Below are 15,053 nucleotides of genomic sequence, written 5' to 3' on the forward strand. Positions count from 1 at the left end.
ATGAGAATAAAGAGCTCATAGACCTTGCAGCACCAGGTGTAGCCCAAAGGCAGCGGCTCCTCAAACTGTCCAGCTCGAGGGGTTCCCTCCCAGGCCCCTTCCTGGAGGTGAGATCTTAAGCTGTCTTCTCCTGCAATAACAAACTGGCAATCGCGTTCAGAGAAGCCACGTGGCCGCTCCCGAGCCTCCTGGCAGCTCTAGGAGCCTCAGCTCACATTAAACGTGCTCCCAGCATCTTAGCTGACCTCACGTGGCTCCCCAGGAGAATCACCTGGGTGGCTCGGTAGAGTTCAGCTTCCCGGCCCGCTCAGTGACTCAGGGTAGGGAGGGGTCTGGTTTATCGCCTGTCTCCACCCCATCCCCCCGGCTCCAGCTGCATCTCACGATTGGACAAGTTCGGGAAACAGCCCAAGCTTTGAGGCGCCTCTGCAGCCCCGGGGCCTTCCCGGGCCGCCGCGGCCCCTCAAGGGCGGGAAAGTCCGGGAGGGGCGGGACCAGGTGCGCCGAGGGCCTCCCTGTGCGCAGCTCCGCCCCGGGGGCGGGGCCTCACCTGCGGCAGGCAGGTAGGCGACTACCTGGTAACCTGGGCCTGGCCCGGGAGGCTTGGGCGCGCGCAGCCAGCCCCGGCCACGCCAGGGACAGAGGGACGCAGGCACAGGCGGCGGCCGCCGGCGGGACGGGAGGCTGGGCGAGAGACCTGCACCCGCTCACTATGTTCGAAGGACGCTTCTCCAAGTTGCTGCAGAAGCTCGCCTTCTGGGGCTCGAGCCACAAGTACGAGCTGCTGGCGAAGGGCGAGTTGGAAACCTTGGTGAGTCCGGGCGCGGGGCGTAAGACCTGACCCCCACCCCGTCCCACCCCTCGACCCTGTCTGCGCACCGCGGGCTGCACTCCCCCAGCTCGCCCGCCTCCCCCTGGTTCTAGAAAGAAGGCGTCTTCCTAACAACGCCAGCTCGCATTTCTGCTATGGGCCCAGCGTTCGCCCATGCCAGCCCATTTTGCAGATGCGAGACTGAGGCCGAAACAGGGTAAATATGTCCGATAAGGCGCACATGGCTAGCAGTGACCGAGCAGACCTAACCGAGGTTTCTCTGACTCCAGAGAATTTAAATTCCCAGGTCTCCCCATCTAGACTGCAATCGGAATTTTCTAAGTTACTTGAATGGGAGGGGAGGGGGGCATTGGCGACAAAAAGTGTTGTGCAAATATTTGAGCATAAATAGTAGCAGTAATGGTGGAAATCAGAGTAAGAGTGGCTATGCCTTTCAGTTCTGCTTCCGGCATCTCCAGAGCCACTTTCGCAAAAACCACTCAGATTTCTCTGCTAGCTTTGCAGCCTCCAGAGGACCCTCTAGGATAAACCAACAGGATTCTAGGGCCAGGAGAGTTTTTCCAGTGGACAGACTGACACTCCTGTCCCCAAAAGCCCATCCACGTGGAGGACCCAGAGAGGCAGCGGGGCCAAGGGGTCACCAACTTTCTCCTTAGCTTGTCAGCGGAACTCACCGCGTGATACCAAGAGCAGAGAACGTGGTATTTCTGCAGAAGCATCTCTGGGTCTCTACAGTTTTTGAAGTGTAAATGAGTCGTTCAAAACTAAAATTCCTGAAGCGGTCCTCTGCAGGTGCTCATGGCCTTTTGACGGCTGAAGGGAAACCTCAAAGTTAAATTGACTTTTTAATGAATTAGAGCTGTTGGAAAATCTTGACAACGGTCAAAACGTTTTGGTTGTATGGGCCTTAAATATTTGTGTGTGTGTGTTTGAAATAGTGTTTTATAGATGGACTCTAGCATGAGAATTCTGGTGCTAGATGGCAGACCACAAGGCTGTGTCTGGCAGTTCTCAAATAACCTGTTTTTCATATGTGAGGTATATGTTAACCATGGGTTGGATACAAAGTCCAATTATTTCGCTGAAATCCATTTCTCTCCCTCTGTGTATGCCATGTAACTCATTCTGTTGAAGGAATTTGAAGTTAATTTGCCAGCCTGGTTGCCTGTTCTATGTTACTTTTTCTATTTTTCTTTTTCACTTCATCTTTGACTTTTGCATCAAGCTTGGTATTTTTCAAGCACTCCTGATGTCGTTGGTTACAGCCCGATTCTATGGGATGTCTCGGTTTGCCAAGTACCTGGGGCTTCTCTGGTGGCTCCAAAGATAAAGAATCTGCCTGCAATGCAGGAGACCTGCGTTAGATCCCTGGGTCAGTAAGATCCCCTGGAGAAGGGAATGGCTACCCACTCCAGTATTCTTGCCTGGAGAATTCCATGGGCAGAGGGATCTGGTGGGCTACAGTCCATGAGGTCGCAAAGAGTCAGACATGACTGAGCAATTAACACTAACACTTAAGTGTGCCAGGTATGGGGATGGCGTATCCTGAATAGAGATGCTAGGGAGAATTTGATCTCTGAACCAAGGTGGGCTTCATGCCCCCAGAGCTTTTCAGAGAGTCCCTTAAAAGTGGGACAGGTCTTCAACCCGTCTGTAGGTATTCGTGGGTGGAGGGGCACTCACCTACCTGGCGTGTTCTCAACAGCACCCTGAAGCATGTATGACAACTTGGCAGTGAGACGGGAAACCCAGGCAGCCAGCCGCGCAAGCTGGCTGAGAAACCAAGTATCCTGTCTCTAAAGGCAACTCAGCAAACCCAGGAAATTATTAAAAAGTAAATGAGGAGTGTGATGAGGGAGGCGGCTGGCCGGCCAGCCAGGTCACCTGTTTCCTGCCAGCTCAGCTCACAGTCTTTGCTCTCCCACTTATGTCCTCCACTTCAAAAAAGAAGCAAATTTGCTTACCGTGATCATTTCCGCAATAGTCGTAACTCCTTCATGAGCACTTGTTGTAGGTGATGTCCTGGGCAGGCTCTGAACCTCCCCTCCACTTTGCCGAGTCACCCCAGTTATCATACTAATTATTATTGAGACCTTGTTGTGTCTCTTCACCCCTGAGTTGTATTAATTGTATGCACGTGATAGCTGAGGCTTTGGAGGCTCTCACATTGGCCAGGTGGTAAGGTTACAGCTGTGTCCAAAACAGAGTTCATGGCAGAGACTGACCGTCAACAGAGAAATCCACCAGTTTCCAGTAGGAAGGAGAATAAAAAAGTGGAGTGACTGGGCAGGGGACAGGTGGTTGAGACGGGTCAAGGGAGGAGGACCCAGAGTCAGGAGCATCCAGGGCTGAGTCAGCACAGTCCTTATGCTCTGGAGATGGTTCATTCTTGCTGCATTTTCAACGTCAGGAAAAGGAAAGCATTTGGGAGACCTGCTTTCATAACTGGGAGAAAGCTTTCTCTGCCCATCAGAACCTTGGCTAAGGAAAATGTTGGACCAGAAATTCCTGCTTCCTGGATGACTCGGTGCCAACTCCGAAAGTTATCTTTGACCCTCGGGGCTCCCATCTCTTAACTGAGACTGGCATGGCTCCGTCCCGCACTGCCTTCCTGGTTGGTGAACTGATTCATCTCCCTGGGGCTCTGCAGGGTGAAGACTAGGTCCCAGCCGACCCATGTCTTGGTCATTCATTCAGCCCAGATTCACCGAGCACCTGCCGTGTGTCAGGCTGGTGCTGCACGCCAGGGATGGAGTGGAGGAAAGGACGCATACGCTCCCTGCCCTCATGGTGCCCTGTCCTGAGACGGGCCCCAAACCACAGACCACAGCTGACTTTAATGAGAAGGGATGTGTAAGAGATTCACTGGAGTGGCAACGACTAGGAGATGTGGGAAGGGCAGAGTTAATGGAGAGTTCTAGGCAGAAGGGAGTGAGGTGCAAGGCTTAGTGGGAGAGGATGAGGCTGCAGAAGCAGACCTCACAGAGGCTCTGGGCCTTGTGAAGAATTTGGGTTCCCTCCATAGAGCGACAGGGAATCATGGAAAGGTTTTATGCTGGGGCAGGACAACCATTCATTGATTCGCAGGTATGCCAAACATGAGGCGTGCAGTGAACAGACACAGTCACATTTGAGTTTTTAAGAGATCACACTTGGATTGCAGGAAGAGGAGTTCTGAGACTTACACACACACACACACACACACACACACACACACACACACACACACACACACACAGAGGCACCCTCAGAGATCTTTGGCGTTTCTCAAAATTTAGCTATATATATGTCATCTTGAAGAAACGTGTTGGAAGCCCCCAGGGTTGTCTTTTAAGTATGTATTATTTATCTGGCTGGTCTCAGTTGTGGCATATGGGATCTTTACTTGTGGCATGAGAACTCTTAGTTGGAGCATGTGGGGTCTAGTCCCCTGACCAGGGATCGAACCCAGGCCCCTCACTTGGGGAGCACAGAGTCTTAGCCACTGGACCACAAGGGAAGCTCCCCCCAGTCTTGTTTTACGTTAGTCATATCCAACTATTTGAGACCCCCTGGACTGTAGCCCACCAAGCTGCTCTGTCCGTCAGATTTCCCAGGCAAGAATACTAGAGTGGGTTGCCATTTTCCTCCTCCAGGGGATCTTACCAACCCAGAGACTGAACCCATGTCTCTTGCGCTAGCAGGCAGATTCTTTACCTCTGAGTCCTGGGAAGCCCTTCATGCCAAAATGTGACTTAAATAAGTATAAACCTAAAATTGGCAATAAACATAGTCACATGCTTATTATGAAAACTACATTTATAATAAGATTATGAAGTACACATGTAGCAACTGTGTTTTGACGTGACTAGTGACCTCGTATCAAAAGTCAACCAGTGATGTAGAATGGTTATGTTCATTGTCGATTGCTGCGTAACACGTTACTCCCAAACGTGGCAGCTGAAAATGACTTTCTCTTCCAGTTTCTTTGAGTCACAGGTCTAGGGGTGGTTTTCCTGGGTACTGCCGGCTCCAGGTCTCTTGTGAGGTTGCTGTCCGGCTCTCCCCAGGGCTGTGGTCTCATCTGAAGGCTCTCAGGGAAGAAGGGGGAGGGATTACCACCTGGGGCTGCTAATTGCACAGGCGTCTCCTCACTTCTGGCATCTTCTGTTGACTGGAAGGAGTCTAGGTCCAGCTGGTTCTCAAAGGGGAGGGGATGACACCAGGGTGTGAATAAAGGGAGACAGGGTGATGGAGGTATCTAGAGGCTGCCTGCCACACTGGTAGAAAGAAATCGTCCCTTATATGAGATCACTCGCTAAACAGAACCACGCCTGGTATGAAGTCTGCTCACAGCTGTCTGTTTTTGTTAGTGTTTTTATTAGTCTTGAGTCCAGTCTTTTTTTTTTTTTCCTGGCTGTGTTGGGTCTTGGTTGCTCCATACCGGCTTTTCTCTAGTTGTGGCAAGCAGGGGCTCCCCTCTAGTTGCGGTGTGCAGGCTTCCTGTCGCAGGGGCTCCTCCCATTGTAGAGCACAGGCTCTAGGCACGTGGGCCCAGAAGTTGTAGCACATGTGCTTAGTTCTTCCGTGCCATGTGGGATCTTCCTGGACCAGGGATCAAACCGATGTCCCCTGAGTTGCAAGGTGGATTCTTAACCACCAGGGAAGGCCTTGAGGTCCAATCTTCAGACTCTTTTGAATCTTGATTTTGATAAAGCTTATGCTGGAAATGTTTAATTACCCATATGTGTATAAAACGGCATTTACACAGACTGAGACTGTGTCTGCTAGATCAGGACAACCTGCCTGTCACGTAATCATCATAGAACTTGAAGACAAGACCTGGTGGAAGGGTTGTTTCTTCACCGTGTGTTGACAAGCGTGCTCACTGCTCATCACCCATGCCAGGTAGCCACGGGCAGAGACTGGGCTTGCAGACGGCCTCCCTGGCGGCACAGTTGCCCGCTTCACAGGTCAGACTTCCTGAAGTCGATATGCCGACCTCACCGCGTGCTGTGTGACGGCTCCATGCTCCCGCCAAGTTCTCTCTGGGCTTCCGAGAAGCCTGCACCCCTTCAGCGCTCCGTGTGATTGTTGTCCTGGATGCAGGCGTGACCCCAGGGTCATAAGACAGCTCTTTGTTATAAACCAGCCACCCGGAAGGTCTTTATGCTGTGTCATATTAGGCTGGTTATTAAAACATATTCAAAGTCTGTATGATCTTCGAAAACTTACAGGCGTTTGAGAGCATGTCTGAAGATGCTGTGTTGGAAACCCTGGCCCAGACCTAGTGTCATGAGCCTTATTAAGGGTAAAGGACCCTGGGTTCCTCGAGCTCCTGCGGGTGGGATGGCTAGCAAGCTCGCAGCCGGCTGTCTTCTGCCGTGTCTCACATGGTCGTCCCTCCATGTCCTAATCTTTCCTTCCGACAAGGACACCAGACCCATCCTAATGACCTCATTTTAACTTAATCACCTCTTGGAAATCCCTGTCTCCAAACAGTCACAGCCTGAGGTGCTGGGGTTAGGACATCAGCATGTGGGTTTGAGAGGAAGACAATTCTGCCTGGAATATGAGTTCCTTGTAGAAAAGATCTGGGAGGGTATTTCTTGGCGGGGGGAGCGGTGCTTCTGTGGGCCATGGTCGGGGGATAGGTAACCTTCATAGAGGTCTCAATCACTCTTTTTTTTTTAAATTAAACTTTTAATTTTGTATTGGGGTATAGCCGGTTTACAGTGTTATGACGTTACAGGTGAACAGCAAAGGAACTCAGCCGTACATATGGGGCTTCCCTGGTGGCTCAGAGGGTCAAGCATCTGCCTGCACTGCAGGAGACCTGGGTTTGATCTCTGGGTCAGGAAGATCCCCTGGAAAAGGAAATGGCAACCCACTCCAGTCTCTTGCCTGGAAAATCCCATGGACAGAGAAGCCTGCCATACATATACGTATATCCATTCTCCCCCAAACTCCCCTCTCTCCCAGGCTGCCGCACAGCATTGAGCAGGGTTCTGTGTGCTCTACAGCAGGTCCTTGTTGATTACCCATTTTGAATATAGCAGTGTGTATATGTCCATCCCAGACTCCCTCACTGTCCCTTCCCCCATACATCTCCCCTGGCAACCATAAGTTCACCCTAAAAGTACAGACACTCTTAAAACCGTGTTTGTCAGCCCTACCTATGTGCCCCAAACCCCTGGAGATGACCTGTGTCCTTCCGGCTGGGCCGTCCTCACTGTGACCTTCTCGTGGGTGGGTAGTGGAGCCCAGCAGAGTACGTGTCTGACGCAACTTGAAACTCAAGTACTTACCAAGGAAGATGTGCTCCAAATTCATGATTCTGGAGTCCCCGGGGTGAGAGCAACTTGAAACCTCTGGAATAAAGTCAAGCCCTACCCATAATTATTCTCTATAGTTCAAACCATTGAACCCAGACTACTGTGCTAACTAGGTCTGGTAGGTTTACAGCTGACACCCAGGATCACACCAGGTACATCTCAGAATCCTTCTGTCTGTGCCTCTCCAGTGAGACTGAGTCTGGTGGAACTTGTGGGTCGGGGGAAAGAGTATTGGCCTGAAAGACTGCTCCTAACCAGGAGATCTTGGTGTAGGCAGGGGTTGGGGCCAGGAGCCCAGAGCTGGAACCCACCCTGGCTTCCATCACCCTGGCTGTGTGAGTTTGGGCACATTCTCTGTCTCTGCACATCCAAATGTCTGTCTCTGAAAGCGGGTATGTGCCCTTAGTGGTTTTGAGGTTCCTCATGGCTCTTTGTGAAGATTAGATCAGGTGATGTGTGTAGGTGCTGGCGCAAGTGTGCTTTCCTGGGGTGAATATAGTCATAAGAATAAACGAGAGAATGTAAGGAAAACTCGGCATGATGCCTAGCTCAAACAGCGGTGATGGTTTTTATTAGGAATCATCCCTGTCCCGTTGCTCTCTGAGCTCAGGTTGAGTGTGCAGCGAGATGCTCAGGAGCCAGACTGGCTATATAAATTGCAAGATGAAAATGTGGGGCCCCTTCTTAAAAAGTGGTTTAAGAATTTCAGGTCGGCGCTGGCAGATCATCGCAGGCAGCACAGCCGGCCTGGTGGGGCGTCCTCGTGTGAGGTCCATAGTTGGACATGCCAGACGTTCTTGCCGTTTGTTTTCCTCCTTTGCAGGCTCTGCACAGCCGCCTTCTGCCCTTCACATACTTCTGTGGCTGCTTTAGAATAGCTCTTTCCCGAACGCGGTCTGGGGCCTAGGAATCTGAAGTCTGAGTCGCAGCCAGCCCTCTGGTGGTTCTGATGTTCCCTGCGTGTGATAAGCACTCTTTCTCCATCCCTGTGACATCTGTCCTCCTGAGGCCAGATCCTTTTAGTGAGTTAAACACTTGTACTACCCAGAGGAGCTTATAATCTGGTGGGTAAGACAGAAATTATGCTAGTGCGTATATAATTACAAGGTGAGATAAGCCCCATGAAGGAAAGCAGCACATGTAAGAAAAGAGTTAGACACAGCCTGTGTGTGCCTGTAGCCTGTGGGGATGCTGCTGCTGCTGCTGCTGCTGCCATCAAGGTGCAGTCTGGGGAGACTTCCTGGAGGAGGTGGCAGGGACTTAGCGAACTGAGATTTGAAGGCAAGCTACCCATTCTCATTTTATTTTTTTACATAGGCCACATTTCACACACACCCTGGAGGATGGCCTCCCTCCTCTGACTCGGGGGATTCTGTAGGTTGCTAGTCTCATTCAGCGGCACTGCATCTCCAGTGTCAGAAATCCCCCCTGGGCTGCCCCTTCCTCCCTTCTCCAAGTGCCATCATATTGAAATTTGAGTGAGTTTTGCCTTCACTGACCATTGGATTAGGCTAATGTTAGTGTTCTACTGTCTTTTATGAACCAGGAACACTACATTATTTTTTCTTTATCCTCCCCCACCTCCGCCCCACTTCTTTGTCCTTTTTCCTTTTCCCTTTCGAAACTTGTCTTAGTTTTTTGGTTTGATTTTTTGTTTTTTTCCCTCATAAACCAGAGTAAGTTTGCAGAGTCTGAAATTCCTCCTTCACTCCCTCCCTTCTTTTCTTTCCTCCTCGATGGGGAGGTGGAGGGATTAGTTGCCCTTTGCAGCTAGTCGGTTTGCAGTAATCAGATCGCCGTTGATTTGGGCAGTCCCAGCCTCCTTTGAGAGAGGCTGTGATTAGGAACACTGGCGTCCGCAGCACCGGCCACCTGGAGGCAAAGTCCAGTTTTCCCACCTGCCAGCGGAAGATTCTAAGCCAATTTCTTAATTCTCCCTTGCCTCTGTGTTTTCTTCTGTCCAGTGGGGTCAAGTGTACCTGCCTCAGAGCTCTGTTGTGGAGTGGAATGATTCACTGTGTGTGAAGTGTTCAGGCAGCATCTGATCACACAGTAATTACCATTGTTTGTATACAACAACATAAGTGTCTTTTTGTTTATTTTTTTGTACATAGGGTCCTACTGCACACACAATGGGAAACTCCTCCGCCCTTCACACTTCCCCACAGTGCATCCTGATCAAACATGTTCTTTTCTTCTTTCTTTTTTTTTTTTTTTTTTAATTTTTGACTGTGCTGGGTGGTCTTTGCTGTGCACAGGTTTTCTCTCGTTGCAGCGAGTGGGGGCTGCTCTCCGTTGCGGTGCACAGACTACTCATTGCGGTGTCTTCTCTTCTTGCAGAGCACGGGCCCTAGAGCACACGGGCTCACTAGTTGCAGCTCACGGGCTTACTTGCTCCGTGGTATGCGGAATCTTCCTGGACCAGGGATCGAACCTGTGTCCCCTACATTGGCAGGCAGATTCTCAGCCACTGAACCACCAGGGAAGTCCTCTTTTCCTGTTTCTTAAATTTTACTGAAGTACAGTTGATTTACAGTGTTGTGTGAGTTTCTTCTGTACAACAAAGCAACTCAGTTATACATATATGTATTCTTTTTCATCCCATCATGGTTTATTACAGAATATTGAATATAGTTCCTTATGCTCTGCAGTAGGACCTTGTTCTTAATCCATTTTATATATCAGTATAATAGGTTGCCTCTGCTAATCCCAGACTCCCAGTCCATCCCGTCCCCAGCCTCTTCCCCCTTGACAACCATAAGTCTGCTCTCTATGTCTATGAGTCTATTTCTATTTTGTAGATAAGTTCGTTTGTGCCGTGTTTCAGTTTCCGCGTGTAAGTGATATCATATGGTGCTGGTCTTTCTCTAACTTACTTCACTTAGTATCATCATCTCTAGGCTCATCCACTTTGCTGCAAATGGCATTACTTCCTGTTTCTGGCTGAGTCGTATCCCACTGTATGTATGGACCACGTCTTCTTTATCCATCCTCTGCTGATGGACACTTAGGTTGCTTCCATGTCTTGGCTCTTGTAAATAGAAGCACATTCTTTCCTAGTGGCTGTGTAGGCATTTTAATTTAACCCACATCCCCAGCTGATGGGCTTTGGGGTAGTTTCCCTCCTTTCATTTTCAGAACAATGTTCTGCTGAACACCTATGGATGCAGCGTATTATTTTGAATCCTTACAGAAATCCCTGTAGGAATCTGAGCCTTGGAAAGTGAAGTAACTTGCCCAGGCCCACGCAACTCCCCAGGGAGTGCGGACCCAGGCCAGCCTAGATTCTGTGCATGAATTCTCCACTCCCACTGGCCAGGTTTCTCTTCTGAGAAGTTCCTGTTTCCCCTGTTGTAATCAATTAGTATTGGGCTGGACAAAAGGTGCCTTTGGATTTTTCAGGAAGAGCGTCTGGAAAACCCAAATGAACTTTTGGCCAACCCAGTATTTTATGACAAGTTGTCTTGAGGCTATGTCAATAGCCTGTTTCTCATTTTTGCTCAGTTTTAGCATCTGTTGGTGATTCTTGCCTGAACCCATTACTTTTTAAAAAATATTTATTTTTAATTGAAGCATAATCGCTTTACAATATTATGTTGGTTTCTGCCATACATCAACATGAATCAGCCACAGGTATACATGTGTCCCTTCCCTCTGGAGCCTCCCTCCACCTCCCACTCCATCCCACCCCTCTAGGTTGTCACAGAGCCCCAGTTTGAGTTCCCTGAGTGATACAGCAAATTCCCGCTGGCTATTTTACCTAAGGTAGTATATATGTTTCCATGCTACCCTCTCCATCTCCATTTGTCCCACCCACTCCTCCCGCTCCCATCACATCTCCAGTGCTGTCCTGCACGTAGGCTTATCAGTGCCACCTTTCTAGATACCATGCTGCTGCTGCTAAGTCGCTTCAGTCGTGTCCGACTCTGTGCGACCCCGTAGACGGCAGCCCACCAGGCTCCACCATCCCTGGGATTCTCCAGGCAAGAACACTGGAGTGGGTTGCCATTTCCTTCTCCAATTCGTGAAAGTGAAGTCACTGAGTCGTGTCCAACTCTCAGTGACCCCATGGACTGCAGCCGACCAGGCTCCTCTGTCCATGGGATTTTCTAGGCAAGAGTACTGGAGTGGGGTGCCATTGCCTTCTCCTCTAGATTCCATGTATAAGCGTTAATATATGATATTTATTTTTCTGACTTACTTCACTCTATATAATAGGCTCTAGGTTCATCCACCTCATCAGAACTGACTTAAAAGGCATTCCTTTTTATGGCTGAGTAATATTCCATTGCATATATGTACCACAGCTTCTTTATCCATTCATCTGCCGATGGACATCTAGGTCACTTCCATGTCCTAGCTATTGTAAATAATGCTGCAATGAACACAGAGGTACATGTGTCTTTTTCAATTATGATTTCCTCAGGGTATATGCCCAGTTGTGGGATTGCTGGATTATATGGTATTTTTATTCCCAGTTTTTTAAGGAATCGCCATATTGTCTTCCATAGTGGCTGTATCAATTTACGTTCCCACCAACAGTGCAAGAGCGTTCCCTTTTCTCTACACCCTCTCCAGCATTTATTGTTCACAGATTTTTGATGATGGCCATTCTGACCAGTGTGAAGTGATGTCTCATTGTAGTTTTGATTTGCATTTCTCTAGTAATGAGTGACGTTGAGCATCTTTTCATGTGTTTATTAGCCGTCTGTGTGTCTTCTTTGGAGAAATGTCTGTTTAGGGCTTCTGCCCATTTTTTGATTGGTGAACCCATTACTTTTAGAATGTTTGCTGAACAGCAATTTTCCAGTTTTATCATTCCTTCCTCATTTACTACCTGGTGCTTGGTATCAGAAAGAGCTGCCCTAACTCACAGACCTAGAGAACAAACCTATGGCTCCCGGGGCACAAGGACAGGGGAAAGGGATAGTTAGGGAATTTGAGCTGGACATGTACACACTGCTATATTTAAAATGGATAGGGACCTACCTGGTGGTCCAGTGGCAAAGACTCCATGCTCCCAATGCAGGAGGCCCATGTTCCATCCCTGGTCTGGGAACTAGCTCCCAAGTGGTGCAACTAAATCCCAACCCAGCCAAATAAATAAATATTTTTTTAAATCGATAACCCACAAGGACCTACTGAATAGCACATGGAACTCTGCTCAGTGTTATGTGGCAGCCTGGATGGGAGGGGAATTTGTGGGGAGAATGGATACATGTATATGTATGACTGAGTCCCCTCCCTGTTCACCTGAAACTGTCACAACATTGTTAATCAGCTATGCCCCAACACAGAATAAGAAGTTTAAAAGGAAAAAAGAGCCGCCCCTTTCTCTTCTTTATCTAATTGTTCATGTATTCATTCATACATCATTCATACATCATTCATGCACTCACAAATTCCTGTTCTGTTAGTGGGTTAAAATTTGTTACCCTCATTTTTTTTTTTATCCTTATGCCCAGATTTGGCCATTAGAAGCCTTTTCTCATGGTGACTTTTCTGTCTGGACATCTGTCCGTCATTCTCTGAGCATTTGCCTGCTCTCTGCCATAACAAGACATTCCAGCTCGTTGTGTACCTTCCCTGAGCCAGCCCTGGAGACAGCCGTTTCTTCTAGGAGTCTTGGCTCTTTTCGCTTGAAGGATACGTATTTATTCTTTAAATTTCTTTTGCTGCGCCGGGTCTTAGTTGCGGCACATGGGCTCTTTAGCTGTGGCATGCGAACTCTTTAGTTGTGGCGTGTGGGATCTAGTTCCCTGACCAGGGATCAAACACGGGCACCTTGCATTGGGAGTGATGAGTCTCAGCCGCTGGAGCACCCGGGAAGTCCGAGAAGGGTATTTAGAAATCAAGGTCTGGTGTGCTGTGTGCCCATGCTCCTGGGGTGCTGTGGCCTCTGGGCCCTCTCAGGGCAGGTGTGTGTACGTGTACACTGTTAGAGCCATATTCAGTTTTATACTTGTGTGTGCGTGTATACATGTATATTTTACATATTTGATCATAGCTTTCAATCCAGGGCTGGTGCCAGCTCCGTGTATATTTGTAACTCTGTTCCCCAACAGCGAGAGTGCCAGCTCACATTATGTTTGGTATATATTTGCTTATTACCTAATCTCCCTGTGTGTAACCAGGCTCCTCACCTTGCCACCCACCTGTTGGTCCCCAGTCCCAGTGGCCTACTCCTAACCCAGCTGCACCACCTGCTTCCCCACAAGACCTGTACTCTGAGCACCTCACGTCACATTGGCAGTTCTTTGCTGTCTGGGTTCACACCAACATCATTCACACACAGAGAACACCAACTAGGTGTGATTTCAGGAGCTGGAAAACACCTCTCTGAAACCCGTCTTGACCTGAGGCTGGACCTTGAGAACCTCTGCCTCACCAATGCTCCATGTGTGGTATCATTATCCCCATTTTACAGAAGAGAAAGCGGAGGCTCAGAGAAGTCAAAGGGCTTGTTGAGGGTTGCTCGGCTGGTAGCTGGGAACCTGGATCAGGGCCCAGATCAGTGAGACGTGGGCCTGGTGATGTTCCCTCCACCCAGTTTCTGCAGTTAGGGTTCCCCCCGCCCAGCATTAAAAAGCAATGGACCAGCCCTTTGAGTTCATTCGCATCCCTCTTGCCTCCTGTTGACTCTGCGTTCCCAGCCCTGCCGCCCTCCGCATGGGTCCCTTCCATCGCAGCCTCTGCCCTCCCTTTCCAAGTTGACATGGGCCCAGTCTTTGATCCTGAGCATCCCAGCCTAGGAAGGCCCTCCCCTTCTGCTCCGGCCCTGCCCCAGGCTTAGTCAAGACTGGTTTATCTCACTCAGGGTTCAGGATCCGACAGGACGCAAAAGGGGGTCCAGTAGAAGTCTCTCTCTGCCTGTTTCCCACCACCCAGTTTTGAGCCCCGAAGGCAACCAGCCCCTGGTCTCTGTGCCCTGATTATGCTAGCAAACCCATCCTCTTCTCTTCTTGGTTATAGACAGGCTAACCTATTGCTCATGATATGCTTGGCCCTTTTTTGTGTTCTCCTTCTCAGTCTATTGCTAAAGGTGCCACCACTTGGGAATGCTGCTGGGCAGTGTCTGTTGCTCAGCCCCTCAGTCGCATCTGAATTTGTGACCCCGTGGACTGGAGCCCGCCGGGCTCCTCTGTCCGTGGAATTCTCCAGGCAAGAAGACTGGAGGGGGCTGCCGTTTCCTACTCCAGCATCCTTCCCGACCACAGGATCGAACCCGTGTCTCTTGTGTCTCCTGCATTGCTGGTGGATTCTTTACCACTAGGAAGCGCGCCAGAATCTCTCTCGTATGCGTCTCCATCCTCATGCGTGAAGAAGGCACCTCAGTGACAATGCCGTGTAAGAACTTGGATCCGCCCTTCACAGCTTTGTTGGTGATGACTTTGCCACTTGCCCAAAGCTCAGCTCACCTCTCTTTCTCAGTCAGGCTTCACACGCGTTCAGCTTCTGGCTTCTCCTTCTCAGGTGCTTCTCTGTCTTCACTGCCCCTCTTGATCCTCTTTAGCCCCTGAACTTTCCAGGCCACCTCTCCTCCTCCTCATTTCATCATCAGTGCTGAATGCATCCAGGGCCGCCAGGGACTGCTTGTTCTCCTCCCTGGTACCCATCCTTTATTAGTGGCATGGGGGTTCTTTCCAGTGCTTACTTGACAGGCACTGTTGCAGTGGCTGACTTTGAACAGAAACCATTCTGCAGTAGATGAATCTGCAAAAGAAATGACTAGAACAGGTCCATTTTCTGCTTTTAAAAACTATTTATTTTAGGCTGTGGCGGGTCTTTGTTGCTATGGGGGCTCTTCTCTCAACGTGACGAACGGGGGCTCTTCTCGTCGTGACGAACGGGGACTACTCTCTCGGGAAGAACGGGGGCTCTTCTCTCTTCGTGACGAACGGGGGCTC

General features: G+C 49.6%; 1 protein-coding gene across 1 annotated transcript in view; it reads left to right on the forward strand.

The window, feature by feature from the left end:
• The first annotated feature begins 712 nt into the window (after positions 1-712).
• The window catches only part of ATP2C2 (ATPase secretory pathway Ca2+ transporting 2), a 78,340-nt gene continuing 63,999 nt past the window's right edge, over positions 713-15,053 (forward strand). Inside the window, exon 1 of the mRNA XM_052655577.1 lies at positions 713-811. Coding sequence (XP_052511537.1) covers positions 713-811 — 99 coding nt within the window. The remainder of the gene's footprint in view (positions 812-15,053) is intronic.

The sequence above is a fragment of the Budorcas taxicolor genome, chromosome 18 (genome assembly GCF_023091745.1).
Source record: "Budorcas taxicolor isolate Tak-1 chromosome 18, Takin1.1, whole genome shotgun sequence".
Taxonomy (NCBI): domain Eukaryota; kingdom Metazoa; phylum Chordata; class Mammalia; order Artiodactyla; family Bovidae; genus Budorcas; species Budorcas taxicolor.